Here is a 27,500-nt window from a genome sequence, read left to right as displayed (position 1 = left end):
TTTGACTGATTAATGCTGAGAACAGCTGGTCCACCTTAAGAGTCAGTCCACCTTAAAGCTCGGTCCAATTTAAGACTCAGTCCACCTTAAAGCTCAGTCCACCTTAAGGGTCAGTCCACCTTAAGTGAGTTGAACCGTTGTTTCTAACTTTGAGGTTAACCTGCTTCACTTAAATCAGCCAGTGGCAACAGACACACAAGCTTTCTCTGTGTTCATGATGGATTATAGATAGTAGATAGTAGATTATAGATTGTAGATTATAGATTATAGATTGTAGATTGTAGATTGTAGATTATAGATTATAGATTGTAGATTATATTTAGATATAGATATAGATATATATAGATATATATATATAGATAGATATAGATTATTATGCTAGACTGGGTTTCCTGTATTGAAACAAGGCCTCCTTCACACACTCTGCCAAATTCACCATTGTGAAAATGACCATCCTTCCTCTATTTGATTACGGCGATATAATTTATAAAATGGCATCAAAGACCACCCTCAGAAAACTGGACACACTCCACCACTCAGCAATCCGTTTTGCCACATGTGCACCCTTCACCACCCACCACTGTGCTCTTTACAGATTGGTGGATTGGCCCTCCCTTCATACCAGGCGGCTACAACACTGGCTGCTCGTGGTCTATAAATCCATTTTGGGAATGACTCCTCATTACCTCTCAAATCTTCTGCGCATTTCTGACAGCAATCGGCATTTAAGATCCAGTGACTTCATTAGGCTCATCATTCCAACAGTCCGTACTGTGTTTGGTCATAACTCCTTTCATTTTGCCGCTGCAAAGGACTGGAACTCACAACAAAACACACTCAAACTAACAGCTCTCACCTCTCTCAACATGTTCAAACATAAGCTGCAACAAGTTATAGTTGACTGCTGTACTTGCTGACCAGCCCTCACTTCTCTTTCTTTCTTCCATTTTTTCACAAATAACATCCAGTAATCTGCCTTTTATTTTGTACATAGTGTTTATTATTTTATCTTGGTTGTTTTTAGCCATTTTTCCATTGTTTGTCATACTGTATTGTATCTGTGTTGTTTGTGTAACTTGTGTGGACTGTGCTACTGCCTCTTGGCCAGGTCATCATTGAAAATGAGAATTGGTTCTCAATTGATTTTACCTGGTTAAATAAAGGTTAAATAAAAATAAATTACAGATTATAGATTGTAGATTGTAGATGATAGATTATAGATTGTAGATGATAGATTATAGATTGTAGATTATAGATTATAGATTGTAGATTGTAGATTATAGATTGTAGATGATAGATTGTAGATTATAGATGATAGATTGTAGATGATAGATGGTAGATTGTAGAATGTAGATCATAGATTGTAGATTGTAGAATGTAGATTATAGATTGTAGATTGTAGAATGTAGATTATAGATTATAGATTATAGATGATAGATTGTAGATTGTAGATTATAGATGATAGATTGTAGATTATAGATTGTAGATGATAGATTGTAGATTGTAGATTGTAGATTATAGATTGTAGATTGTAGATTATAGATGATAGATTGTAGATTATAGATTGTAGATTGTAGATTATAGATTGTAGATTATAGATTGTAGATTATAGATTATAGATTGTAGATGATAGATTATAGATTGTAGATTATAGATTATAGATTGTAGATGATAGATTATAGATTGTAGATGATAGATTGATTGATTGATGATTGATTGATAGATTATTATCTGTGTGTATCAGGTCAGTACATGTAAACCAGCTCTGGGTCACAGTTTTGCAGCAGGAACAACAGATGGAGGAGGAGAACTCAACTTCACTCAAGGTGATTCTACTCTGGTTCTACTATGTGGTTCTCCTGTTGTTCTATGATGGATTTACTGTGGTCCCACTGTGGTCCTACTGTGGTTCCACAATGATTATCCTGTGATTCTACTATGGTTCTCCTATGATTCTCCTGTGGTTCTCCTATGATTCTCCTCTGGTTCTCCTATGATTCTCCTGTGATTCTCCTGTGGTTCTCCTATGATTCTCCTCTGGTTCTCCTCTGGTTCTACTGTGGTTCTACTATGATTCTCCTCTGGTTCTCCTGTGGTTCTCATATGATTCTCCTGTGGTTCTCTTGTGGTTCTCCTCTGGTTCTACTGTGGTTCTCCTATGATTCTCCTCTGGTTCTACTGTGGTTCTACTATGATTCTCCTGTGGTTCTCCTGTGGTTCTCCTATGATTCTCCTGTGGTTCTACTGTGGTTCTCCTGTGGTTCTCCTCTGGTTCTACTGTGGTTCTACTATGATTCTCCTTTGGTTCTACTATGATTCTCCTCTGGTTCTCCTGTGGTTCTACTGTGGTTCTCCTATGATTCTCCTATGATTCTCCCGTGGTTCTACTGTGGTTCTACTATGATTCTCCTCTGGTTCTCCTGTGGTTCTCATCTGATTCTCCTCTGGTTCTACTGTGGTTCTCCTCTGGTTCCACTGTGGTTCTACTATGATTCTCCTATGATTCGCCTGTGGTTCTCCTGTGGTTCTCCTGTAGTTTGGCTGGTTGTGGGTTTGAATTCCTCTGAACCGGTCTGTCTCTCTCTCTCTGTAGGCGCTGTGGAAGGCGACCCATTCTGGGACGGGATCAGAGACGCCCTGCTGGGTCAGCCGTCCAATCAGACGCAGGAGTGTCATCATCCCAAACCCATCCTGATCAGCACAGGGGAGGTGATGACGAGGCCGATCTTCATCACGCACAGAACCGTTCTGTGAAGGTTCTAGATGATGTGAAGATAGTGGAGGTTTAATGTGTGTGTGTGTGTGTGTGTAGATGAACTGGCCTCTGCCGTGGCATCCTCAGATCGTCGATGTTCAGATCATCACCATCGGCAATGTAGCCGTCGTAGCTGTTCCTGGAGAGATGACGTAACAACACTTCACTAATATTACTAATCACAATACTACTGATGATAATACTGCTGATTGTACTAATCACAATACTACTGATGATCATAATACATCATCTTTTATTAGATGATTTTATTTTGATTTAATAATCTCAATATAAATAGTAACAAAAGCTGTCAGATAACTGTAGCAAAGTACAATATGTACCTCTGAGATGTAGTAAAGTAAAAAGTACAATATGTACCTCTGAGATGTAGTAAAGTAAAAAGTACAATATGTACCTCTGAGATGTAAAGTAAAAAGTACAATATGTACCTCTGAGATGTAGTAAAGTAAAAAGTACAATATGTACCTCTGAGATGTAGTACAGTAAATCCCCCCCGATAACATCACTCGTCTCTGTGCTCTCACAGCACCATGTCGGGGAGGAGGCTACGAGAAGCCGTCAAACAGGTGAGACACAACGTGGACACAAACTACACCTTTACACACCTGTAACATGTGACCACACTGTGTGTGTGTGTGTGTGTGTGTGTGTGTTAGGAGCTAGAGTCTGAGGGGGCGTTCAGGGACACGGAAGTGGTGATTGCCGGCCTGAGTAACGTCTACACTCACTACATCACCACCTATGAAGAGTACCAGGTAGACAGCAGCTGAGGCTCATGGGTATTGTAGCATTTAGAGCCGTCCACCAAAACTCAGAGAAAAAACTACTACACAGTTTCTAAGAAACCAAGTGTAAATACGTGACCGTTATATTTCAGGTGCAGCGGTACGAAGGAGCCTCTACCATCTATGGTCCGCACACGCTCAGTGCGTACCTGCACAGGTACCGAGGCCTGGCCAGAGCCATCGCACAGGTGAGACCGGACCACACCTTTGATGATGTAATGAGGAGCCGCTCATGTGTGTTCTTACAGTACAATTATACTGTGTCAACGGAATCTATGTCAAAACACAGTAAAAATACTGACACAGTAAAAGTACTAATACTACAGTCTAAAAATACTCTGTTACAGTAATAGTACTAATACCACAGTTTTAAAAAGGCAGTTACAGTAAAAGTACTAATACCGCACTGTACAAATAGTGTTTAAATTTGCACTCCCTCTGGAAGTCAGAACTATTTTAGTGTCATTGTGACTTCCTCTTCCAGAGGACATCATCATCATCATCATCATCTCTGACACTTAGAAATGACAGAAAAAAGCATCCTCATGTTTTTAAGGTTTCTTCACTCCACCTGGTTCTCCTGTGTTCCTTGTTTTTAGGACAGAGTGTCGGAGCTGCCGCTCGGCCCTCAGCCTCCGTTCTTCCGGAAGAATCTCTTCAATCTGCTGCCTGCACCGACCGTGGACAGGAAACCAGAGAACAGCAGCTTTGGAGACGTCCTGGAGCAGGTGTACCCCGTCTACAGACAGGTGGGGGTCTTTCTCTGGGGTGTCCCTCAGGGCTCTGTACTGGGCCCGGTATGGAGCCTTGAGGCGTCCCTCAGTGCTCCGTACTGGGCCCGGTATGGAGCCTTGAGGCTTCTCTTAGTGCTCCGTAGTGGGCCCGGTATGGAGCCTTGAGGCGTCCCTCAGGGCTCCGTACACCCTGCTGTTTGTACGTGAACACACATAAACATGTTTGAACGTGTCCTTCAGGGTGATGTCGTCTCCGTCACGTTCGTAGCAGGAAACCCCAGAAACTCTGGAGACATCGTAAGACCAAAAACTTGTTTCCTTAGTTTTGTACTTTGTTTCCTTGATTCCTCTTTGTAGTGTTACTTTCCTCTCTAACCTCCTCGGTGTTGTCGTCCGTCACAGAGAGATAAAACTTTGGTGACTGTGGAGATTTATGACAACAGAACAGACACCTGGAAGATCGTCCACACTGATGCATCATGGGAGACCAGGTATGTCAGTGTTTAGTAGGTTTGATGTGAAGGCCAGTGGTGGAGGAAGTATCCTTTATTTTAGTAAAAGTTCTAATACCATGGTTTAAAAATCAGAATCAGAATCGGCTTTATTGGCCCTGTATGCGTGCGCATACATGGAATTTGACTCCGGTTACACATTACTCTCATCGTACATACACACATATGAAATATATACAATAAACAAGAGAAATATAAGAAAAACAAGGACATTTAACAGCTATATACAATATAAGTATAAATATATCCCAAACAAAAGTGTGTATGTATATATACATAAAATACAATAGTGCAAACAGAGGTAGTGCAATATGACTTATTTATTGTTCATGAGAGTGACGGCCAGTGGAAAGAAGCTGTTCCTGTGTCTGGTGGTTTTGGCGTACAGAGCCCTGTAGCGCCTACCAGAGGGGAGGAGTTGGAACAGCTTGTGTCCAGGGTGTGAAGGGTCTGCAGTGATCTTTCCTGCCCGTTTCCTGACTCTGGAGGTGAACAAGTCCAGGATGGAGGGCAGGCTGGAACTAATGATCCTCTCTGCAGACCTGACAATCCGTTGTAGTCTGTTTCTGTCCTGTTTGGTGGCCGATCCAAACCACACAGTGATGGAGGAGCAGAGAACAGACTGGATGATGGTGGAGTAGAACAGGATCAGCAGCTCCTGAGGTAGGTTGAACTTCCTGAGCTGGCGCAGGAAGTACAACCTCTGCTGTGCCTTTTTCCGGATGGTGTCGATGTTGGGAGCCCACTTCAGGTCCCGGAGATTGTGGATCCCAGAAACCTGAAGGTCTCCACAGCGGATACAGTGTTGTTGTGTATGGTGAGGGGGGGCAGTGTTGGGGGGCTCCTCCTGAAGTCCACTGTCATCTCCACAGTTTTGAGCTTGTTTAGCTCCAGGTTGTTCAGACCACACCAGAAGACCAGCTGTTCAACCTCCCGCCTGTACGCAGACTCATCACCGTCCCTGATGAGGCCGATGATCGTTGTGTCGTCTGTGAACTTCAGGAGCTTGACCGTTGGGTCCTCTGAGGTGCAGTCGTTGGTGTAGAGGGAGAAGAGCAGTGGGGAGAGCACACATCCCTGGGGGGCGCCAGTGTTGATAGTCCGGGTGCTGGATGTGATTTTTCCCAGCCTCACCTGCTGCGTCCTGTCAGTCAGGAAGTTTGTGATCCACTGACAGGTGGAGGCTGCACAGTGAGCTGGGAGAGTTTGGGTTGGAGTATCTCCGGGATGATGGTGTTGAACGCGGAGCTGAAGTCCACAAACAGAACCCTTGCATATGACCCTGGGGAGTCGAGGTGTTGCAGCATGTAATGCAGTCCCATGTTGACTGCATCATCCACCGACCTGTTTGCACGGTAGGCAAACTGCAGGGGGTCCAGCAGGGGTCCTGTGATGTTCTTCAGATGGGTCAACACCAGTCTTTCAAAGGATTTCATGACCACAGACGTCAGGGCGACAGGCCTGTAGTCATTTAATCCTGTGATGGAGGATTTCTTGGGGACCGGGATGATCGTGGAGCGTTTGAAGCAGGAGGGGACTTCACATAGCTCCAGTGATCGGTTGAAGATCTGTGTGAAGATGGGGGCCAGCTGGTCAGCACAGACTTTCAGGTAGGAGGGGGACACACCGTGTGAGCCCGGAGCCTTCCTGATCTTCTGTCTGTGAAAGAGCCGACTCACATCCTCTTCGCAGATCCTCAGTGCCGGTGGGGGGGGTCGGTTGGGATGATCTATTAGTGATGATCTATTAATACTATTAGTTAAAGTAATAATAGTACACTGCAAAAGTACTCTATTACAGTAAAAGTACTAATACCACACCGCAAAAAAACTGTTACAGTAATAAATACTGTTACAGTTAAAGTATTAATACCACGGTTTCAAAATACTGTTATATCTTAAGTAATAATACCACCTTGAGAAATACTGTCACAGTAAAAGTACTAATAGCACACAGTAGAAATACTCTGTTACAGTAAGTAAAAATCAGTATAAATGATTAAATTAAGTAAAAGTATTGTGTGTACTGTGACTGGTGTACTATTATATATTCTATCATTAGATTAATATTACTCGTGTATTAATGTAAAATCATGCATTAATCTGCTGAAACTTCACCACCAGGACAGAATGTGTTCGGGTTGATCATTTAAACACCAACCTTTGACTCCAGCTGTCTCTGAGGACGTTGCGTGTGGTCTGTCTCTGAGGACGTTGCGTGTGGTCTGTCTCCGAGGACGTTGCGTGTGGTCTGTCTCCGAGGATGTTGCGTGTGGTCCGTCTCCGAGGACGTTTCGTGTGGTCCGTCTCCGAGGACGTTTCGTGTGGTCTGTCTCCGAGGACGTTTCGTGTCGTCTGTCTCTGAGGTCGTTTCGTGTCGTCTGTCTCCGAGGACGTTTTGTGTCGTCTGTCTCTGAGGACGTTTCGTGTGGTCTCTCTCTGCAGGTTTCACTGGCTGAAGGGTTCGAACCAGCGGAGTAACTCCACCATCGAGTGGCACGTCCCCCCGTCGGCCCCCAGCGGCTCCTACAGGATCAAACACTACGGACACTACAAGAACAGGACGGGCTGGCAGACCTTCATCACGCCGTACGAAGGCACGTCCGACGTCTTCAGGGTCTCTGCCAGCTTCTACCATCAGTGAACTTCAGCACAATTCATGAAGGGAAACCTTCTGCTGTCAAATGTATTTATTTAGAAACCAGTCACATCTAAATGTACAAATACTGTCCATACCATCATGTGCATGTTCTTAATATGAAATAAAATATACAGAGACATGATCAAAGAGTCCTCAATGGTAGCAACAACCATAATAGTATGTGTGTTTGTTAACAATACTTGTGTATTTATACTTTAGTTACATCTTCAATGCAGGACTTGCAATTAAGTATTTTTACTTTGTGGTATTACAACTTTAACGTCAAGTAAAGGATCTGAAAACGTACCACAGTATGTAAACATTCATTCTTCTCATATTGAGCAACATTTCAATCTTAAATCATCTTCATGTCACAATCTGCTGATTCTGAATAATACAAAAATGACAACATTTGTGTTGATAGCAAAAATATTTAATTAGAAATTGTATAGAAACTGTATAGAAACTCATGAAGCGAAGCAGAACATCCCAACAGAGGGAGTTCTTTATGACTCACAGCATGAACGAGTTCACAACATCAACAGGTCGGTTCATGTTCCACGTTTTATTCTGATGAAAACACTCGAGCTACAATTTACCTTCTTCTCAGGTTTCCAATCATGTTAAAATAAAAACGTATTTGTTGGCTGTAATTTGTTCACTTGCAGGTTTTTCAGAGATAAAGATTTAATCTGGATTCATAGTCGACGTATACGACGCTTCATATCTGTGTTTACATTCATTCACTTAACGTTAACGTAGCACCACGTTGCCACAGAGACCCGGGTTCAAAACACCGTAAAGGCATGTACACGCAAGAGGCAGTGTTATGAAAATATCAATCTTTTATTGGTACAAATACAACTCTGTGGTTTAAACCAGTGACAGCTGGTTTAGCGGGCAGGACTTCACAGACCAGGTGCCCAGACAGGCACCACAAACAACTTAAAGCAAAAGAAACGAAACAAAAGACCAACGCAGCGTCCCACTAATGACTGTTCAGCAACCCAGCCACCCCCACTTGGATCCCCCCCCAGCTACCATTGGGTGCACTGCTCAGGAAGCTCTGAACCAGCCATCCCCCAAACACACGCTGTCCCCTGCGTACTGGATGCTCCCAGACACGGCGCTACCGACGCAACTTATCATGCGGCCTCACGCTGCGTCTCCGCTTGTTTTGCGGGAGAGAAAGTAGAGACACAGAGTCCTGGTTCAGCTCATTCAGGACTCTGGTCCACCTGGAGACACAGGGTCCTGGTTCAGCTCATTCAGGACTCTGGTCCACCTGGAGACACAGGGTCCTGGTTCAGCTCATTCAGGACTCTGGTCCACCTGGAGACACACACTTTCTTATGCACGACAGTTCGGTTCATTTTAGGTGAGAATATAGACGTGAAGCAAAAAATGATTGTAGTGGACACATCTTAATTAAAAATAACATTCTTTAATTGGCCCTGGGCTAAGCATTATTGGATTGGCTGCCTGGGTGAAGCGTGACACTGACGAGCGGTGAGACTATTTGAACTTTTATGTGCGTCTGACAAACCTAGAAGAACCTCGTCATCGAGGCAAAGACTGGACGACGCATCGTAACCTCCCTTTGTGCCGTCTCATGCATTCGATGAAGGAAACGCAACAACTCGCCGTCTGGTCTCATATTATTGATCTTTATTCTAAAATATTTGATTGATAGAAACTCCAAACCTCTGAAACGAGGTACGAAGCTGCTGCAGGACGTCTCGTCTTCACTGATCAATCCAGAGGACACAATGATCATGTTGCATATTAAACATTCAACTTTGGATAAAAAATAAATTCCTGTGCTCTGATACGAATACATTTGTCTCCATCTCTCCACGTCGTCCAGCAGATCTCAACATACAGAATAACAATCATTTCTACGTTTCCACACAGTTCAGTTGAACCTCATCAGCTCCTTCACAGGTTTGTTTAGTCCGACAACATTAAAGGAAAACATTCTTAAATAAACTTGTCTTAAAAGTGCTTTCAGTCGGACAGTTTGGTATAAAATACAGAAGCTTAAACGTCCTCGTCTCTGCAGACTAAATGGTTCCGAATGAGGATGCAGGTAAATAAATACACACTGATGCTGGTATACAAGTTTCCACTGACACACATCTCTTTTTTACTTAATAAAACTTTTCTGGAGTATTTACAGTATTTACAGCTTGGAGAGGAAGAAAATAATAAAAATCAGAGTTTCTACCGACATGTGAGCGTTCTTTATAACATAAAGATATAAACATATCCATTTCAATGTTAACATGCTACCTTAACATGCTAATTGTGCTACGCTAACATGCTAACGTTAGGCACGGCCAGCCAGGCTAGCTGTTTCTTTTATGCTAAGCTCACGCAGTGAAAGTTGATGATGTTCATTTAGTAAGTGATGGTCCATTTAGAGTCACACAGACCATAGAAAAACAAGAAGATGGCAACAGATAAAAACCAAGATGGGACGTAGATGACTACGTCCACTTCTTCTGTACAGTCGGAGGCTGTAGCTTCATATTTACTGACCAGACAAGAGAGAGTTTGACTCCAAAACGTTGAGCTTTTCTTTTAAATCAACATATTTATACTTCCACTGGCGTTATGAACTCGATGCAGCCAACGTCGCTGAAGGATAAATAAAGCGTGACCTACCACCACTTCCTCTCCTCTGAACAGGAAATATCATTATTATCCTCTCAGAAAATCACATTTCTGGGAGCTCCGGTTTCCTCTCACATGGTTTTGGTGACTTCCTGTTTGCTGAGGAGGACTTCCAGGAGGCGGAGCTTAGCCTTGAGCTGTTTGTAGTCCTGGTACTCCTCCTTCATCGGACTGCAATCCTCCTTCTGGCAGATTCTGTCAGTAAAACACAAGATGAGTTAAATAGGAAACCAGATGTGACTCAGATCTGTGTGAACGGCACTAATCTCATCTTTTCAACTCTGTTTAACAACTGTTGCTCGTTTAAATAAGATCAGTAACGCCTTTAATCTGTAGTCCTTCTGTTTTGGTGGTTTAAAACTCCAGAGTAGTGAGGACGCTAGATGTTAACGTAGCAAAATATATGCGTTCTAAAGATAGACTGAATATAAGAAGTGACCCGTTGGTTTGTGGATGTTTTGAAGCCTCCAGTCCGTCGCCATCTTGTTTTTTTGCAACCAGAGAACAGGAAGTGACCATATCTGGAGTGAGGAGGAGTGACGTAGAGACGCCGTATACGTCTCTGGTAGAGACCTGTCAATCACCGTGTAGCCCCGCCCTAAAGCATCCCCTGCTTTATGGTCTGTGTGACTCTAAATGGACCATAATGTACTAAATGAACATCATGCTGTATTGAAGAAGACTTGAAACTAGAGATTGAGACCATAAACTCATGTTTACAATGTTTACTGAGGTAATAAATCAAGAGAGAAGTAGAGTCATTTTCTCATAGACTTCTATACAACCAGAGGAGTCGCCCCCTGGTGGACACTAGGGTCTCTTCGTCTCTCACCTTCCAGTCTGACGGTGAAACTCGTCCTCAAACTCTCTCAGAGCTTTACGCCTCATCTTCTTCTCGGCCCTCGTCTCTCGGAGACAGTTCAGCAGCTGAGACCTGGAGGACAGAGTGAAGGGTTAACGACTCTGTCCACGTACCAGGAGAGTCCAGGTCCACTAGTCTAGACCTCGACAGACACACAGACCTGGAGGCTTCGTGCAGGTTGGCCGTGGTGACGGCGGCTTGCTGATGGACGGCCTTCACCTCGTCCAACGGGGACACGAAGGCCGGATCGCCGTCCTCCTCGCCAGCAGCAGGTCTGGTCGCTCTGCGAGGAGGCGGGACGGGAGCTTCAAGGACCATCGTGGAGCTCATGGAGTCTTCATCAGAACCGTCCTCTTCCTCCTGAGAGACGCAGTCAGAGACTCTGAGAGGAGATCCTTCTGTACTATTAGACAAATGGAACTGAAACACTAAAGAGATGATGATGATGATCAATATGTTTCACTGAGTGATAAAGAAGAGCTCCTCACGATGGTGCCAATAGTCGGGCTGCTGCACAGTAAACGTTTGATCATCTGGTATCGGTCATAGAGAGGCTTCACCGGGGTCTTCTCCTGCTTCACTGCCTGAGAGACAGACAGGCAGAGAGAGAGAGAGAGAGAGACAGGCAGAGAGAGAGAGAGAGAGACAGACAGCCAGGCAGAGAGAGAGAGACAGAGAGAGAGAGACACAGACAGAGAGACAGACAGGCAGAGAGAGAGACACAGACAGACAGACAGAGAGAGAGACACAGACAGACAGACAGAGAGAGAGACACAGACAGAGAGACAGACAGGCAGAGAGAGAGAGAGAGAGAGAGAGACAGACAGACAGAGAATTTTCAGTTTCATACGACCTATTTTTAACAGTTATTTACTCTCCAGTCCTTTGTATTTCGTCTTTCCTGTCTCTATGCAGTGTCTCACTCTGCGCACTAGGTGGCGCTGTAACCATGAACAGTCTGGAGGACTCACCGGTCGGCCGTGCAGACTCTCGAAGTAGAGCAGACACTTCTGCAGGGTGATCTTCTCCAGAACCATCTGAGCCTGAGTCATCTCCTAGAAATACACAGAGTGGTGAGGATGTGTTAGCATGTTAGCATGTTAGCATGTTCTTCCTTTCAGTAATGCATCACTGACTCATGATTATAAATGATTTGATTTGCTCTACAGACGACTTCAAAATAAATATTTTTGTTATCAAGACAATTTCGCTCATGATTTTTAAGATTATTTAAGATTGATTCATCTCGTTTAGTTTCTGGTTATATTGAGGACGAACTGTTAATGAATGGTGACTTTTACTTTGCTATTGACCTCAGAATGAGACAGAGAGACAGACAGGTAAAGATGACTGTCACAGCAGAGATAAAACGGAGCATTAAATGAAGAGAGTCTGGTGAGGATGAACCACATCAGTGTGACGGTGCGTTCAGGGACCTTCATGTTGTCTGGCAGGCCCAGAGCCTGCCTCTTCTCCTTCAGCCGTCTGAACAGAGACTCTACCGTCTCCTCCAGGGTGGGCTTGTGGTCCGCCAGCCCCTGCTGGCCTGAGCCGGACCTGCAGGACACATTCACACTGATGGGTCTGATCCCAGGGCCACACTGAGCATGTGCAGAGGGTTTTTGTGGTGTTACTGGTGTTTGTGGTGTTTGTAGTGTTACCTGCAGGAGTTCTCCGGACCGTCCGGCTCATTCGACTCAAACACCGACTCTCTGAGTCTCATCTCTGCAGACAAACACACAGAATGTACTTTTATTTGTTGGGTTTCTGTATCAAAGGTTCCTCTGAGAGAGGATGACGAGTTTAACCAACAGACCTGTGAACAGACCTTTGAGCTGTCTGCGAGCCTTTGCCAGTTCACCCATCACTCGGATCATCTCTGGGTTTGAGTATTTATCGTTGTGGGACGCCTGAGAAACACAGAGAAACCATCAGAGACACCATCAGAGACACCATCAGAGAAACCATCAGAGACACCACCAGAGACACCACCAGAGACACCACCAGAGACACCATCAGAGACACCATCAGAGAAACCACCAGAGACACCATCAGAGACACCATCAGAGAAACCATCAGAGACACCATCAGTGAAACCATCAGAGACACCATCAGAGAAACCACCAGAGACACCATCAGAGACACCATCAGTGAAACCACCAGAGAAACCATCAGAGACACCATCAGAGACACCATCAGAGAAACCATCAGAGAAACCACCAGAGACACCATCAGAGACACCATCAGAGAAACCATCAGAGAAACCATCAGAGACACCATCAGAGAAACCACCAGAGACACCATCAGAGAAACCATCAGAGACACCACCAGAGAAACCACCAGAGACACCATCAGAGACACCATCAGTGAAACCACCAGAGAAACCATCAGAGACACCATCAGAGACACCATCAGAGACACCATCAGAGAAACCATCAGAGAAACCACCAGAGACACCATCAGAGACACCATCAGAGAAACCATCAGAGAAACCATCAGAGACACCATCAGAGAAACCACCAGAGACACCATCAAAGAAACCATCAGAGACACCACCAGAGACACCATCAGTGAAACCATCAGAGACACCATCAGAGAAACCACCAGAGACACCATCAGAGACACCATCAGTGAAACCATCAGAGAAACCACCAGAGACACCATCAGAGACACCATCAGTGAAACCATCAGAGACACCATCAGTGAAACCATCAGAGAAACCATCAGAGACACCATCAGAGACACCATCAGAGACACCAACTCAAGAAAAAGGCCACTTTAGTAAAGTACAAGTACCTCTAAATTGTACTGGAGTATTTCCATTTGATGTGACTTTATACTTCTACTGCACTGGAAAATCAACTCATATTTTGAAAATCCTGTCATGAATTGACCACCTGAACCAGAATCAGTTCCAAACAGCTGATTTGGATTAAAGTCTGGTCTTTTGTGTATGTAATCTTAAAACCTACTTCTACCATCCCTGACCAGAGTCCTGGTTCCTGACCCACCAGAGTCCTGGTCCCTGCTGTGTTTACCTTGTAGTTCATCTCATGCTCAAACTGGTCCTCAAACCGTCGGACCTTCTTCTTCAGGGTCTGAATCTGTCTGGTGAGCAACGGGATGGACAAGGGACACTCTAGGTCCTCTGAGACATCGGTCCGGTCCCGAGCCCGACACCTGGACACAAACACAGACAGGTAAACAGAGGGAGAGACAGACGGGTAAACAGAGGGAGAGACAGATGGGTAAACAGAGGGAGAGACAGACGGGTAAACAGAGGGAGAGACAGACGGGTAAACAGAGGGAGAGACAGACGGGTAAACAGAGGGAGAGACAGACGGGTAAACAGAAGGAGAGACAGACGGGTAAACAGAAGGAGAGACAGACGGGTAAACAGAGGGAGAGACAGACAGGTAAACAGAGGGAGAGACAGACAGGTAAACAGAGGGAGAGACAGATGGGTAAACAGAGGGAGAGACAGACGGGTAAACAGAGGGAGAGACAGACGGGTAAACAGAGGGAGAGACAGACGGGTAAACAGAGGGAGAGACAGACGGGTAAACAGAAGGAGAGACAGACGGGTAAACAGAAGGAGAGACAGACGGGTAAACAGAGGGAGAGACAGACAGGTAAACAGAGGGAGAGACAGACAGGTAAACAGAGGGAGAGACAGACAGGTAAACAGAGGGAGAGACAGGTATACAGAGGGAGAGACAGACAGGTAAACAGAGGGAGAGACAGACAGGTAAACAGAGGGAGAGACAGACGGGTAAACAGAGGGAGAGACAGGTATACAGAGGGAGAGACAGACAGGTAAACAGAGGGAGAGACAGGTATACAGAAGGAGAGACAGACAGGTAAACAGAGGGAGAGACAGACGGGTAAACAGAAGGAGAGACAGGTAAACAGAGGGAGAGACAGGTATACAGAGGGAGAGACAGATGGGTAAACAGAGGGAGAGACAGACACACCCTCAGTCCTGAGTAAAAACCAAAAGGTTCTAGTCTGGTCCAACACAGACCATCAAACAGACAGGCAGGCAGACTTACTGGATGTACTGCTGGCTGCAGGGCGGTGACGGGGCATTGTCGGGGTCGGAGTTGAACCTGTGACTGAGGCTGGAGCAGCGGGGGGAGGGCAGAGGGGTGGGGCCGCCGAGCTGGAGGAGAGCTCTGCCTCCTCCATGGGGGGGAGGGGCCAGAAGCTGGAGGAGAGCTCCTCCCTCTCCTCTAGCTCCTCCCCCCTCCCCTCCAGGGGAGTAGGGGTGAGGGCCGGGGGGCGTAGCTCCGTCGGGCGTCAGAGGCTGCTGGCCAGGCTGGATGGTGGTAAAGGGCTGGTGTCTGGGGGACTGTGGAGGTCTGGTGAGGACTGTCAGGAGGTCTACAGAGACACACAGAGACATCTACTGATACTACTACTAGTACTGATACAACTACTGATACTGATACTACTACTGATACTAGCTTACTAGTTGTAGTATCAGTATCAGCTGTGTACAGGAAGACAGACAGGTGTATGTACAGACAGACAGACAGGTACCTGGAGGACTGTTCTCATCAGGGTCCCCGTGGCAGAGAGACAGATTCTTCCCCTCCTTCCCTCCGACCTCCACGGAACCACAGGGGCTCTTCTGCTCCTTGCTGCCCAGGACAGGGGGGCTCTCCTCTGGGGACGGACCCAGAGGAGAGCCCCCCTCCACCTCCAGCGCCTGGAGCTTCAGCAGAGAACTCTGCAGGCAGAAGCAGAACATGCCCGATACACGGATCCAGAGATTAACCTGGTCCACAGAGAGGTGGTGTAGTAACTGGGATGGGTCAATGGTTCCAGATGTTAGCCAGATCCCAGCCTCTGAAGCACCACATGTGGAGGAGTGGCAGATTCTCTCAGCCGCCGGTTTGTAGGATGAATATATAAAGAGGAGGCGTGCTGTTCAGGAAGTGGTCTGTCCCCACAGTCCAAAGGATGACAAAATTAACCTCCTGTCCATGAAGTAGTCAGGTATCATCCACTGAAACCAGCCAGCTCTTCCAGAGATTAGTCAGTGACGCTCCACAAGAACCTTTTCCTTTGGTCCTTTCTTCATCTCCCTTCACTCAAGCGATTAGCCAGCTCCGGTGTCTTTCACACAAAACACTGATTCAAACTGATGCTTTCAAGCGTGTGACATTCCAGGAATTAGTCCCCTCCGTCGTGACTGAGCTCAGAGGGTGTAAATGTTCATCCTGATGATGATGATGGTGGTGCTGATGCTGCGTTGGTGTCCTCACCTCCTCCTCCCTCGTTGGATTACTCATCCTCAGGCTCGTGAAGGACAGAGGAGAGAGAGGGGGGGGGGGGGGGGGGGGGGGGCGTTCACTCTCCCTCCCATCTGAAGAGAGAGAGAGAGAGAGGTTTTTCCCGCATCGGTGGGGGAGGGGCTTGTTGATGGCATCACCGTGTGTATCTCATTCATAAAAAAGTGTGTGTGTGCGTGTCTGTGTGTGAGTGTGTGTGCACAGTTCTGCTGCAGCATGAACCATCACAGCTCAACAGCCAATCAAATCCCGTGATGTGATGATGGAGTTTCTTTGTGTTCGTTGTGTGTAAACTTACAGGAAACACGTCGTCGGTCACGACCACAGAAGAAGAAGAGTCACTGTGACGTCACCAGCTGGTTCGTGGACGTTTTGAAGCCTCCAGTTCAGCGTTTCGGCCGTCGCCATCTTTTTTTTAAACACTGAATCAGACGTTTTTTAGGACCAAAATGTGACTTTGATGAAATGAAAACACACTCAAAGAGTTAAAGTTGTGAGATTAAAATTATGTGGTAGAGACCTGTCAATCACCGTGTAGCCCCGCCCTAAAGCATCCCCTGCTTTATGGTCTGTGTGACTCTAAATGGACCATAATGTACTAAATGAACATCATGCTGTATTGAAGAAGACTTGAAACTAGAGATTGAGACCATAAACTCATGTTTACAATGTTTACTGAGGTAATAAATCAAGAGAGAAGTAGAGTCATTTTCTCATAGACTCCTATACAACCAGAGGAGTCGCCCCCTGGTGGACACTAGAGAGAATGCAGCTCACTGACGTTACATTTAATTCTATATTTCATAGGACGTCCTAGAGATGAAGAATATAAACGAGGGAGAAGAAAAGAAAACGAGGTTTACATTCGAAAGAGACGTATTTAGATCTTTTAGTGATGGAAACTGACTAAATTAATTTATACAAGTAGAGATTATACTAGTTTAATCAAATGTGTTGCTGCTTATTGTGCAACGTTGGTGCCGACGTTCTCGCTGATTGGCCAAGAGTCGACACATCAAAGATGTTCTATTGTGAAGATCACGAAGATCAAGATCCTTTCTCCTCATCTCACTCTAATCTGAGAAACGCTGGCTGGCCAGTTGACCCCCCCCCGAAAAAAACCCTCTACGGATCTACACGATTCACGTGGATGATATACTTTTTATTCAAAAAGGTGAATTTCACCGAAAAGTGACAAGTTTGCAGGTATGTAGTTAAATAACACTCACCACGTCCTTGTACACATCGGTAAAACAGCGCCCCCCACCGGGTTCATCAGCATCCATTCAGGCGGAGAGCGGTACTGCAGCACAGACACAAAACTAAATCCCTCAAAGTGAGAATAAATTCAAACTGTGCTCTGTGAAAAGTCCATGTAGTAAAACGTGAGACAGCGCAGTGACTGTAGAATGAGCTGTGTTACTTAATGCCACTCTCACCAAACTGCGTTTTACTTTCTGACCATTTCACGTGATTCAGACGCACGTGGTGTCTGCTGAGAGGAACCGGATATAGTTAAATTAAAACTCTACATCGAGATCTGTGCTGGAATATGTAGACGCCGAATTAAAGGGGAGGCTTGAGAAGATGTAGTGAAGTAGGTGACTCTTATTTTGTGTCTATGTTTAGTCTGTAAACTGAGCCGCGTGTTTATTTAGCTGGTTTTCTGACGGAGGTTCTGCTGATACAACAAACACGTTTCCGGTCACTTACTTCAAAGTAAAAGTCACAATAAAACTCATCCCTTATCTTCGGGCTGTTCGTTGCAGAAGGTTGGTGGTTCGAGTCCTAGTTGTGCACAACGTTACAGCGCAACTGACGCTCGTTAAATGTACACGAACGACAGGCGGGAGTATCCTTCAAAATAAAAGCCACAGAAAAGGGTCTTCATTGCGCTGCTCGGTGCGGGAGGTTGCCGGTTCGAGTCCCGCATGAGCTGTGGAGAGTAACTCAAGCGTGGTAGAGATGGTTCAATCACACATCTTTTAAATAAAACAATCTGTGTTCAAACGATATGAAATAAACCCAGTTCTTCTTCTTCTCTTCTTTTCTTTTTATAGCCTTTATTTTTCAAACAGATTAAAAATGTTTTGTTTGTTTTAACAGTCATGCCCATAAAGCTTTTTAGAACAGAGACAGAACGTTACTTCAGCTACCATGGCAACCTCTGTAAGAATAACAATAATATAATAAAAAAATAATCCTAATCATAATAATAACGAAACCTCAATAATAATCATAATAATAACGAAACCTTAATAACAATCATAATAACAATAATAATAACTACAAACTGCGGAGACATCATAAAATACTACATTCCCACTATATACAAATAAATCAGTGATACTTCATCACAATCTCATAACCACAAAATATCACTAAGAATCAATAAGAACATTAATATTTCTCCTTCTGGTCCAAACGAATACCTTTTCATCACTTTGTTTATATTGTTTTTTTCACAGCTGAACATTAACATCAACTGGTCTGTGGTGGGGTTAAGTTATTATTATTACTTCTCTCTAAATCAAGATATTTCATATATTTGTGTTTTTGTACACAAACAAGACATTTGGTGTAAATCAGTGAGATTTAGAGATGTTGGTTGTTGTGTTCACTGAGAATCAGATTGTAGGAACAAGACACCAGGCTAGCTGTTTCCACCTGCTTCCAGTCTTTATGCTAAGCTAGGCTAGCATCTCACTCCCACAAACAAAAAGACTTATTTCCTAAAATGTCGAACGATCCCTTTTTGACCTCTGAACTCTTTCATGCAGAGCTCACGGACGTTAACTCGTCATCATCACACAACAGATTCAGACTGCGAATACAAAAGATAATAATACGATCAGCTGCTTTTACAAAAGGCCACAGAATATAAAAACAAATCTAAATAAATAGATGAATCCCTTTTTTTTATGGTTAAACTCTTTGTTTGTGGAAGAAATACAAACCTCAGAGACTTCACGTCTACTTCAACTCAACAGTATGAAGGTGTTTCCTGTTTCAGAGCTCAGACAAACTCGTGTTTTCCGTGTTGTGTCTTTAACTGTATTTTGAACATCTTTAGTTCACACTTATGTTTAAGTTCTCCAGGGAGACATTCTGGTGAACAACAGGGATTATTATTATTACATTATTATCTAATAGTGGATCAACTTTCGTCACGTTGGTTGAAGAAATATGTGGAGTTTCAGATTGAAAGTTAATTGTTGTATATAAAAATAAAACATCTGGTCGATTCAGAAGCTGTTGTGGAGATTTTAACATCACATGATCTTTTGTACATGTGGATTTTCACATTTCCGTTTCTTTTTCAGCTCTTTAAAGACATCTTGTTTATGTTGGCTTTAAAAATGAGTTTGACAGTTTATTCCTAAAGTAAAACAATTCAACGACAACATCGGCGAACGATCCACAAACAGCTCGTTAGCGTGAGGATTCAGAGGTCTGGAACCAGGTCTTTAAAAAAAAGCAAGTATATCGTGAGCTTTAGAAACAGGACTCTTCGTCTTTTAAAGACCTTGAAACAAACAGCTGATAAGAAATTCAACCAAGTCGTGCATGCGTCTGTGAGAAAAGGAGTGTTTGTACATGTGTGCAAAACAATGATGTAGGAAGTCTTGGAAATATGTACAAAATATCTATTCTCATGCTATGATCCAAAGATTCACACCATAAAGGATAGAAAGGAAAGTTTAAAAGTAGAAATGTTCGTTTCACCTTCGTCGTCCACTGAGGACGACCACAGCTGCTACATCCAACACCGTTTGTCTCTCTGTCTTTGGATTTGAAGTTTCCCGAAAATGAAATGAGAAGTGAAGGCATCACGGTGACCTTGGGTTTTGCCTTTTTCAGTCTCAAGTCTTTGCTCCTGTGTATGGGGGTTCGTCTCCAGCCGACTGTCAGAGAGCCAAACCTGGGTTCATAGGGTCAGAAAAGGCCCTACGGATTTCCAGAACTTCAACACAAACGCCAGATATCACTGGATAGGCAGGAGATCTTCCTCTGTGGGGTAAAAGTTCAAGTGTCAGCCAATCAAGGACACTTGGCAGGAGCAGGGGCTTCCCATTGGCTGCAGAACAACAGGGTGTCTGAGGGGACGACCATGTTGGATCTCCTGTTTCCAGATTTATCTGCCAGGTAGATTGAGTCCACACCCATCAATGTTTCCCCAACTTCTTCTCCCCAGAGTCCCAGAAACCTTGATATTCAAGCCTTGTCTGTTTTCTCTGGTGAGCACTTTGTGACAAAAGTTCCCCCTTAACCCCCTTAAGATTGACCAGCTTCACCGACGGGTTATGAGCAGCAGGTTTCAGGCGGTCATCACAAAATCAACGTCCGAGTTATCTCAAGTGTTGCAGCAATACATGGGACATAAAGCAAAGGCCGGTGCTGTTTCACCGACTGCTGATGGGGGGAAGATATCCAAAAGTTGCCAAAAAAGAAGGCCCACATATGCATTGCTCTAAGACTTCTAGAGATTTAAAGACTTGATAAACAATTGTCTTGCAGCAATATAGGGAACAAAATACTGCTGATGGACGAGCATACCCAAGGGTATACCCATATGGGCATACCCAAAGTTCAGCTGTAGCCAAACAAGGAATCAGGGTTGTTCCGGGTCCAAAGAAACACCCCGGGGCAACGCATTTTCTGCCCCATGGCCACTTTTCTGTGGATGGAGTGGCTTTGATCCAGAGTTCTAACGACTCTCTAGAACCAGGAGGATGACTTACTCGGGTCATAACAGAATGCATGCTTGTACCCCTTTTAACCAGGTACGTGTCACTTGTTCTCAAACCTTTTTTACTACTCTGAGAGACTTGATCAACAAGTGGTCCTGGACTTGGAAACAGGGTTTACAGATGGTTAGTCTCATCCTTGAACCTCCTCATCTTCCAGCTCTCAGATGTTCTGGCAGCTCAGGGTTTCTTCTAGTTAGAGCGGAACGGACGGGACCACTTTGATCAGCGAGAAGCCTCCAGTCCATTTCCATCTGCTGCCTTCTTCACGTTCAGTACACAAATCATGCGAGGACACAATGTGGCAACAAATCATTGGGAGTTTGACTCCCACAACTCTTTAAAAACAAGTCACAGAAAGCTGCTTCAGGTGAAAACGTCCTCCGAACGGCACACAAAGCTCGTCTTTGATCGGCCCGGTGAGAAGTCGTCGTCTTCGTCTCAGATTTGGACCTCACCGCAAGCCGTAAAGTGTCGGAACCTTTGGGTATCTGGACTAAAAGTCGTAATCCCATCCGGAGTTGTCGTCCGGTGGTGGCTCGTCTGTGTCTTCGGGGAAATTGTCGAAGTTACTGGTGTCGGTCGGAGAGGAAACCTGGACAGAACAACACCGAGTTAAACACCTTCAACAAGCTGCAGATCTCTTAGATTTCAGGCTGGTTAAAGAGCTGAAGACACTCTGGGTGACATGATCTTATATATACCATCAGAGAATTTATACAGAAGTATGTGACATGCAACAAATACTCCCAGCTGAACCGCTTAATGGTTAGCAGCATAACTACTGGGCCACCAGGGGTCCTGAAGTAATTTGCTGGATATGCCAAAAACAGAACTCTTGGTTGGAGTTACTGTTTCTCAACGCTGCCAAATAATCAAAGCTCAAAAGGTCCGTTGACTAGAACTTCCAAATGCATCTAATGGTCTTTATTCGGCAAATAAAGGAATCAAGTGGCCTAAAAATTGCCGCTCTCATTACAGCAGGTGGTCATATATGAGGGGGGAATCGTAACCCTATCTTCAAATATGACTTTCAATTTACCAGAAATATCACAAAACATAGATTTTGTAATATGACGTTTTTTAAAATCTGTATCACCTTTGTTGTTTCCTTGTTATGATTCAGAACATTTACTGAGCCCTGATTGGTCTAACATAAATTCTACTTCGACTCACGTCAGGTGTGATGGGTGGAGTCAGAGTTCCTTTCCTCAGACCCTCCCAGTTAAAACCTTCAAACCACCTGAACACAGAGAGACGGATTTGTTTTTTTATCCTGTATTTAGAAGCACACACTGAACAGAAAACATGTGAGAGCTGAAACAGCCAATCAGGTGTCAGCTTCCCGTCCACTCACTTGTGCTTCTGGATGTCTTTGACTCCGTTTTTCAGGTTTCCAAGTCTCTCTGAGGGATTATCTCTGTTGACACAGGATTTATTTTGGAAATAAGAACAATGAACTTTGACTATACAGTTAATGTGAGCTGCTCAGGTGAACAGCGCCCCCTACCTGCAGAGCTTCTTGATGAGGTTGGCGGCGTTCTTGGTGATCTTCTTGGGGAACTCGATCATGTCGATGCCTCTCAGGATGACGTTGTAGGTTTTCATTGGATCTGGACCTGAAAATGGGGGACTGGAGACACACAGAGACACCGAATAAACAAGAGTTTGACTCTACTGAGCTTTACTGTCTCCATTCTTGTCTTTGTCCTCACCTGCCGGTCAGCAGCTCGTACATCAGGATACCCAGAGACCAGTAGTCTGCTGAGACATCGTGACCTTTGTTGAGGATGATCTCTGGAGCGACATACTCCGGCGTCCCGCAGAACGTCCACGTCTTCTTACAGAAACCGATCTTCTTGGCAAAACCAAAGTCCACCTAGAAAATGACGAAAATGATTGAACACGTCTCTCCACATTTGGATAATTTCCTTTTTCTGATCGTGTGAATTGGCTCTTGCCGGTTCCTGTACAGCATCTCAAGCTGGAAACTCGTTTAAAATATGAAGAACTCTTAATATTAATATACGTTTTTATTGAAGATTGTGTTCTTTTAATTTGAGAGCATGACTTACTAATTTCACTTCAGATATTTTGTAAAGCTCTCCCTCTAAACCGTGTCTTTGCACTCCAATAGTTCCTGGTTGCGCTTGGATTTGCTTTGCTTCTGCTCAAACTGTTTGCTTGCACTCAGATATTTTGTTGCTTCACAGTCAGGCTGCTCCTGAAACTTCTGCTCTCCGAGTTCTTCTCTGCTCTTGGATTCAAAATTCCCCGACCAATAGAATACAGGTGTAATGTTGACCAATGAATCCCTGCCTTGTTTAGGGTGCGTTTGTTTTACTTCTTCATACTACAACAAACAACTGTGTGCAAAAGTTTACTATCTTAACATTTGTACAACCTAAGACTGATGATACACAACATTCTCCCTTCATAGCGTTGGTTTTGTTCGGTTACTGATTAAATCTTTTCCCTTTGCAAAATTGACCCATTGTGTTGTTAAACTTGTATTTTCACCCAGAAACTTGAAGCTACTGGCTGAAGATTCCCACAAGATGTTAAACATTGAAAATGTATTTCATCAATAAATATTGAATTACCAGCTTGGCGTATCCCCGGCTGTCCAGGATGAGATTTTCAGGCTTCAGGTCTCTGTATATGATGCCTTTGGCATGCAGGTAGGCGAAGGCTTCGACCACACAGGCTGTGTAGAACCTGGTGGTTGAATCTTCAAACGAACCCCTGAAAAACAAGTTAAACAAGAATTACTGTCAAAACCCAGTTAGTTAGTTTATAAAGACATAAAACATATTCTGAGCAGCTGACACCAGAGAAAGTTTTTAGCTTTTGCTTGAAAAATTACCCTCAACAAATAACCAACTATCAAAATTGCTGTTAATCTAAATCTATAAATTAATTTTTATCTAATCGACTAAAACACTTGTTTCAGCACTTTTTACTTTTATTCTGCGTCAAAAAAGAAACCATTTATAAAAGATTTAGAAGAGCGACGCGTCTTCGTCAGTACATGTGTTGAACAGAGACAGACTAACGGTGTGAAATGTGTACCTGTCTCTCAGTATCGTCCACAGCTCTCCTCCCAGACAGGCCTCCATCAGCATGTACAGATATTTACTGTCTTTAAATGTCCGGTACAACCTGAACACAAACGACACAGCTCCATCAGAACCTTTCAAAATAAATCAGAAACATCCATCTCTCTGTTTGAGAAAGCTCTTATTTTATTTAATGTTTTCACGTTTCTTCTTTTAACAGCGATATTCGTTCTGATTCCATGTGTTTCATATTCTTCTTCTGCTGCTTTTATGTAAATAATTTAAAGAGCTAACCAAAAAAACAAACGTCAATAAAAAGCAACATTGTTTTTAGTTCATGGACAATAAAGTTTTAGTCAACTCTATTCTATTTTTATTTTATTTTGAAAACCAGAACCAAACAATATTTTTTTTCCAGTGATGCTGAAAATTTGTTATTAGTGACAAAATTCTGCACATAACACCAAACAAAGATTTGTCAGTAAAGCTTTTATTTTGAAAGCCAGGACTTAAAGCAACCCTTTTTTAGAATCAAGGACTTCCATATGAAACGATTGCAGTGATGATGATGATGATGATTGTTGTTCTGACCTGACGATGAAGTCGGAGTGCGCCTCGGTCATGATGTGTTTCTCAGAGCGGATGTGTTCCTGTTGTCTCGTGTCGACGATGTGACGCTTCTTCAGGATCTTCATGGCGAAAGTCTTCGCCTCCTCGTTCTTCAGCTGCACCTGAAGACAAACACACGTCCAGTCGGTTAGAAACATCACACATTTCAATCTGTATCTAACAAGTATTGTGTGTGTATCATACCATGCTGGTCTCATTCAGCATTCGTAGATATAACTACAACAAATAATTAGATATCCTACGAAAGTTTAGCCACGTAATCATGAAGGAGAAAGTGTAAAGACGGTCTATTACACAGGAAGGAAGGGAGGGACAAACAGAGATCTTTCATCCAGGAGATCACTGTTCCTTCCTCATGTGAAACAAGAAGTCAACGTTGATTTATTTGTCATGAAACTTACGTACTTCATCAACTTCACAACGACAGTTCTGTAGTTATTTTAACCCAAACTTCCATCTTTTCCTAAACCTAACTAAGTACTTTTGTTGTCTCAACCTAACTAAATAGTTTTGCTGTCTTACAGAAGATGCAAGTCTTCAGTAGGAACCAATGAGACACAGACAGGAAGTCAGACAGTGGTGAGAGACGGACCAACATGTTTTTAAAATTCTAGTTTTAACGAGTATTGGTCTTGGGTTTGAATCTTGACTCATATCTGTGAGTTTGAACCTCATATGGAACACATATGAAGGACAAACAGCTGTGCTATAAATACTACATGACACAATCCTCTACCACTCAGCCATCTGCTGGTTAGCTTAGCTTAGCATAAAGACTGGAAACAGGGGGAAACAGCTAGCCTGGCCGCTGCTCTGAAGCTGGCTGTGATGGGAAATATCATCAGCAGTCTGGAGGTCAGAGGTCAGTGTTTTCCTCGGAGCAGAGTTACATTCTGACTCATCCACTAGAAATAGCTCCAGAGGGTTGATGGGAGATCCTGAGCGGGGATTCCTTCCTGTTTTTGGGCAAACCCTCTGCAGGGTTTCCCCTCCGACCTTCAGTACCCGAAAACCTCCTGCTGCTGCAGAGACATTCGACGCCACGAGTCAGAGCAGCAACCGTTACATCACACCTCCCTCTGTCTCCATCCACCTCACTACTAATGAACACTGTTAAGAGAATCTAATGAATAGAAATACAATGAAAACAAAGGAAGCTCCTGATCTGAGGAACTCATTAAGACAAACTAGACTTATTAATAAATTAATTCGATTTAATAAACTGAACTCATGAATTAAACCCTGAGAAAACCCAGACTCTGAATCACATGATGACTGGTCTCCAGTTACCAGCATTGATACTCCACTGGAAAGTTACTGCAAATAGCTCTCGCACGCACGCACGCACACACACACACATCATTTTGTCCGAGTTGTGGACTATAAATCATATCCAACTAGACTCAAACTGGTCTTTAACTTTGTCTGAAGCTTCTTGATCTGAAGTTAGTTTTTAAATCATCCAACACAAAAAAATATTTTTAAAGATTTAAAGTAGCTTCAAACTAACCTGAACTGATCTTTTACTGATAAAAATGGTTTTAAACTCGAGTGAAACGTCCTACAAAGAAGTCTTTTCTGTGTCGCTGCATTAAAATGAAATTTAGAGAATAAAAATCTCTCTCTTTTACATCTGTCTATAATCTCACATTCTATAATCTCACATTCTATATCTCACATTCTGTAATCTCACATTCTGTAATCTCACGTTCTGTAATCTCACATTCCGTAATCTCACGTTCCGTAATCTCACGTTCCGTAATTTCACGTTCCGTAATCTCACGTTCCGTAATCTCACGTTCCGTAATCTCACGTTGTGTAATCTCACGTTGTGTAATCTCACATTTTATAATCTCACATTCTGTAATCTCATATTCTATAATAGAACCTGATAGTACCAGCTCGACGCGTCCGAAGCCTCCGACTCCGAGCGTGTCGATGATGTTGAAGTCCTTCAGCTTCAGACTGGAGAAGAAGGCGTTCTCCGCCTCGTACCTGCAGACACAGAAACAACACAGGGAGGCCTTCACTGACCGCAGGAAAGCAGAGCTTTAAACACGTTGGATACATTTTTGAAAAAGATGTTCGAGCAGCCGAGCTTCAGAGGTGAACGTTTGGAAAAATATAAACTCATCCAACCTTCCTTTAATAAGGTGTTGGAACTCTACCTGCAGCATTTGACGACGTGGAAGAACGGGAACTTCTTGGAGGTTTGGATGGAGAAGGAGGTGATGGGGGGGGAGGAAGAGGAGGAAGAGTATGCAGCTCTCTGCTGCCTCGCTGGGAGGAGAAGCAGCTCTCTCATCTCTAGAAAGAGTTTATTTACGAGTATCGATTAGAAAAACTCTCGTTCTTCTCTTCTCTGAAGACTCTTTGATGGCAGAAAAAGGTGGACTTCAATCCACCAGATGGTCTTCAAGGTCTAGTCCTTTATTCTACAGACAAAAACAAATCCTTCAAAGTTTTGGGACGAAGTTTCTCGGTCAAAGAACGAAAGGTTTTCAGTCATCAGGAGAACGATCGGTCTGCAAGAGAGCGTCTCCAAAGAAGAGCTCCACTCCAGGATCACATGGTGAGGGTCGGGCTGATGGTGTCGATAGAGATCCGAGGTTCTGGTCTGGTGGGACCGGTGAGGTTGCCAGATCTTCCTGATCCGAGCGGGACGCCGTCAGAGTCCAGAGGACTTGATAGATTTTGGACGGTACTCTTCGTCTAAGACTCTTCAGATCCAGACTGCAGGTCTGTGGGTGTCTGACTTGGAAGGAGTCCAACTGAGCGCGC

The 27,500-nt window shown here is 44.0% G+C and overlaps 3 protein-coding genes and 1 long non-coding RNA gene across 4 annotated transcripts in view; 1 reads left to right on the top strand and 3 right to left on the bottom strand.

The window, feature by feature from the left end:
- asah2 (N-acylsphingosine amidohydrolase 2) overlaps positions 1-7,521 on the top strand; it is a 12,357-nt gene extending 4,836 nt beyond the window's left edge. Inside the window, exons 11-20 of the mRNA XM_076078359.1 lie at positions 1,745-1,826; positions 2,594-2,709; positions 2,813-2,907; positions 3,303-3,342; positions 3,433-3,531; positions 3,654-3,749; positions 4,161-4,310; positions 4,536-4,592; positions 4,698-4,786; positions 7,252-7,521. Of these exons, the coding sequence (XP_075934474.1) occupies positions 1,745-1,826; positions 2,594-2,709; positions 2,813-2,907; positions 3,303-3,342; positions 3,433-3,531; positions 3,654-3,749; positions 4,161-4,310; positions 4,536-4,592; positions 4,698-4,786; positions 7,252-7,450 (1,023 nt within the window). The 3' untranslated portion in view covers positions 7,451-7,521. The remainder of the gene's footprint in view (positions 1-1,744; positions 1,827-2,593; positions 2,710-2,812; positions 2,908-3,302; positions 3,343-3,432; positions 3,532-3,653; positions 3,750-4,160; positions 4,311-4,535; positions 4,593-4,697; positions 4,787-7,251) is intronic.
- A 363-nt stretch (positions 7,522-7,884) lies between these two features.
- On the bottom strand, positions 7,885-16,069 carry LOC142934001 (protein FAM13C-like). Its single transcript, XM_076078343.1, has 11 exons — positions 15,528-16,069; positions 15,038-15,368; positions 14,024-14,165; positions 12,814-12,895; positions 12,647-12,710; positions 12,422-12,542; positions 11,957-12,040; positions 11,474-11,569; positions 11,146-11,345; positions 10,956-11,057; positions 7,885-10,318 (listed from the first exon to the last, which is right to left on the bottom strand). The coding sequence occupies exons 1-11, from the start codon at positions 15,736-15,738 to the stop codon at positions 10,195-10,197; spliced, it is 1,557 nt and encodes a 518-aa protein (XP_075934458.1). The 5' UTR covers positions 15,739-16,069; the 3' UTR covers positions 7,885-10,194.
- Positions 16,070-16,586: 517 nt separating this feature from the next.
- On the bottom strand, positions 16,587-18,092 carry LOC142933985 (uncharacterized). Its single transcript, XR_012947653.1, has 3 exons — positions 17,996-18,092; positions 17,512-17,585; positions 16,587-16,704 (listed from the first exon to the last, which is right to left on the bottom strand). It is a non-coding gene; the product is annotated as an uncharacterized LOC142933985 (long non-coding RNA).
- A 239-nt stretch (positions 18,093-18,331) lies between these two features.
- prkg1b (protein kinase cGMP-dependent 1b) overlaps positions 18,332-27,500 on the bottom strand; it is a 43,932-nt gene continuing 34,763 nt past the window's right edge. The window contains exons 10-18 of the mRNA XM_076078346.1: positions 26,618-26,714; positions 24,681-24,820; positions 24,103-24,192; positions 23,634-23,775; positions 22,746-22,909; positions 22,541-22,663; positions 22,388-22,450; positions 22,207-22,273; positions 18,332-21,625 (exon numbers count right to left, since the gene is read on the bottom strand). Of these exons, the coding sequence (XP_075934461.1) occupies positions 21,527-21,625; positions 22,207-22,273; positions 22,388-22,450; positions 22,541-22,663; positions 22,746-22,909; positions 23,634-23,775; positions 24,103-24,192; positions 24,681-24,820; positions 26,618-26,714 (985 nt within the window). The 3' untranslated portion in view covers positions 18,332-21,526. The remainder of the gene's footprint in view (positions 21,626-22,206; positions 22,274-22,387; positions 22,451-22,540; positions 22,664-22,745; positions 22,910-23,633; positions 23,776-24,102; positions 24,193-24,680; positions 24,821-26,617; positions 26,715-27,500) is intronic.

This window comes from Anarhichas minor, unplaced genomic scaffold (assembly GCF_050575085.1).
Source record: "Anarhichas minor isolate MPS153535 unplaced genomic scaffold, ASM5057508v1 ptg000065l, whole genome shotgun sequence".
NCBI classification, from domain to species: domain Eukaryota; kingdom Metazoa; phylum Chordata; class Actinopteri; order Perciformes; family Anarhichadidae; genus Anarhichas; species Anarhichas minor.
Note: the sequence above shows the minus strand (reverse complement) of the source record. Positions and strands in the feature narration are given on the sequence as shown.

Excerpts from the sequence above, each read along its gene's own strand:
- LOC142934001 (XM_076078343.1), bottom strand. The coding sequence starts at position 15,738 with ATGTTCTGCTTCTGCCTGCAGAGTTCTCTGCTGAAGCTCCAGGCGCTG. Across the intron at positions 12,896-14,023 it reads AGCATGAGATGAACTACAAG|GCGTCCCACAACGATAAATA; the intron begins GTAAACACAGCA and ends TGTGTTTCTCAG. Across the intron at positions 12,543-12,646 it reads GGTCCGGAGAACTCCTGCAG|GTCCGGCTCAGGCCAGCAGG; the intron begins GTAACACTACAA and ends TGTGTCCTGCAG.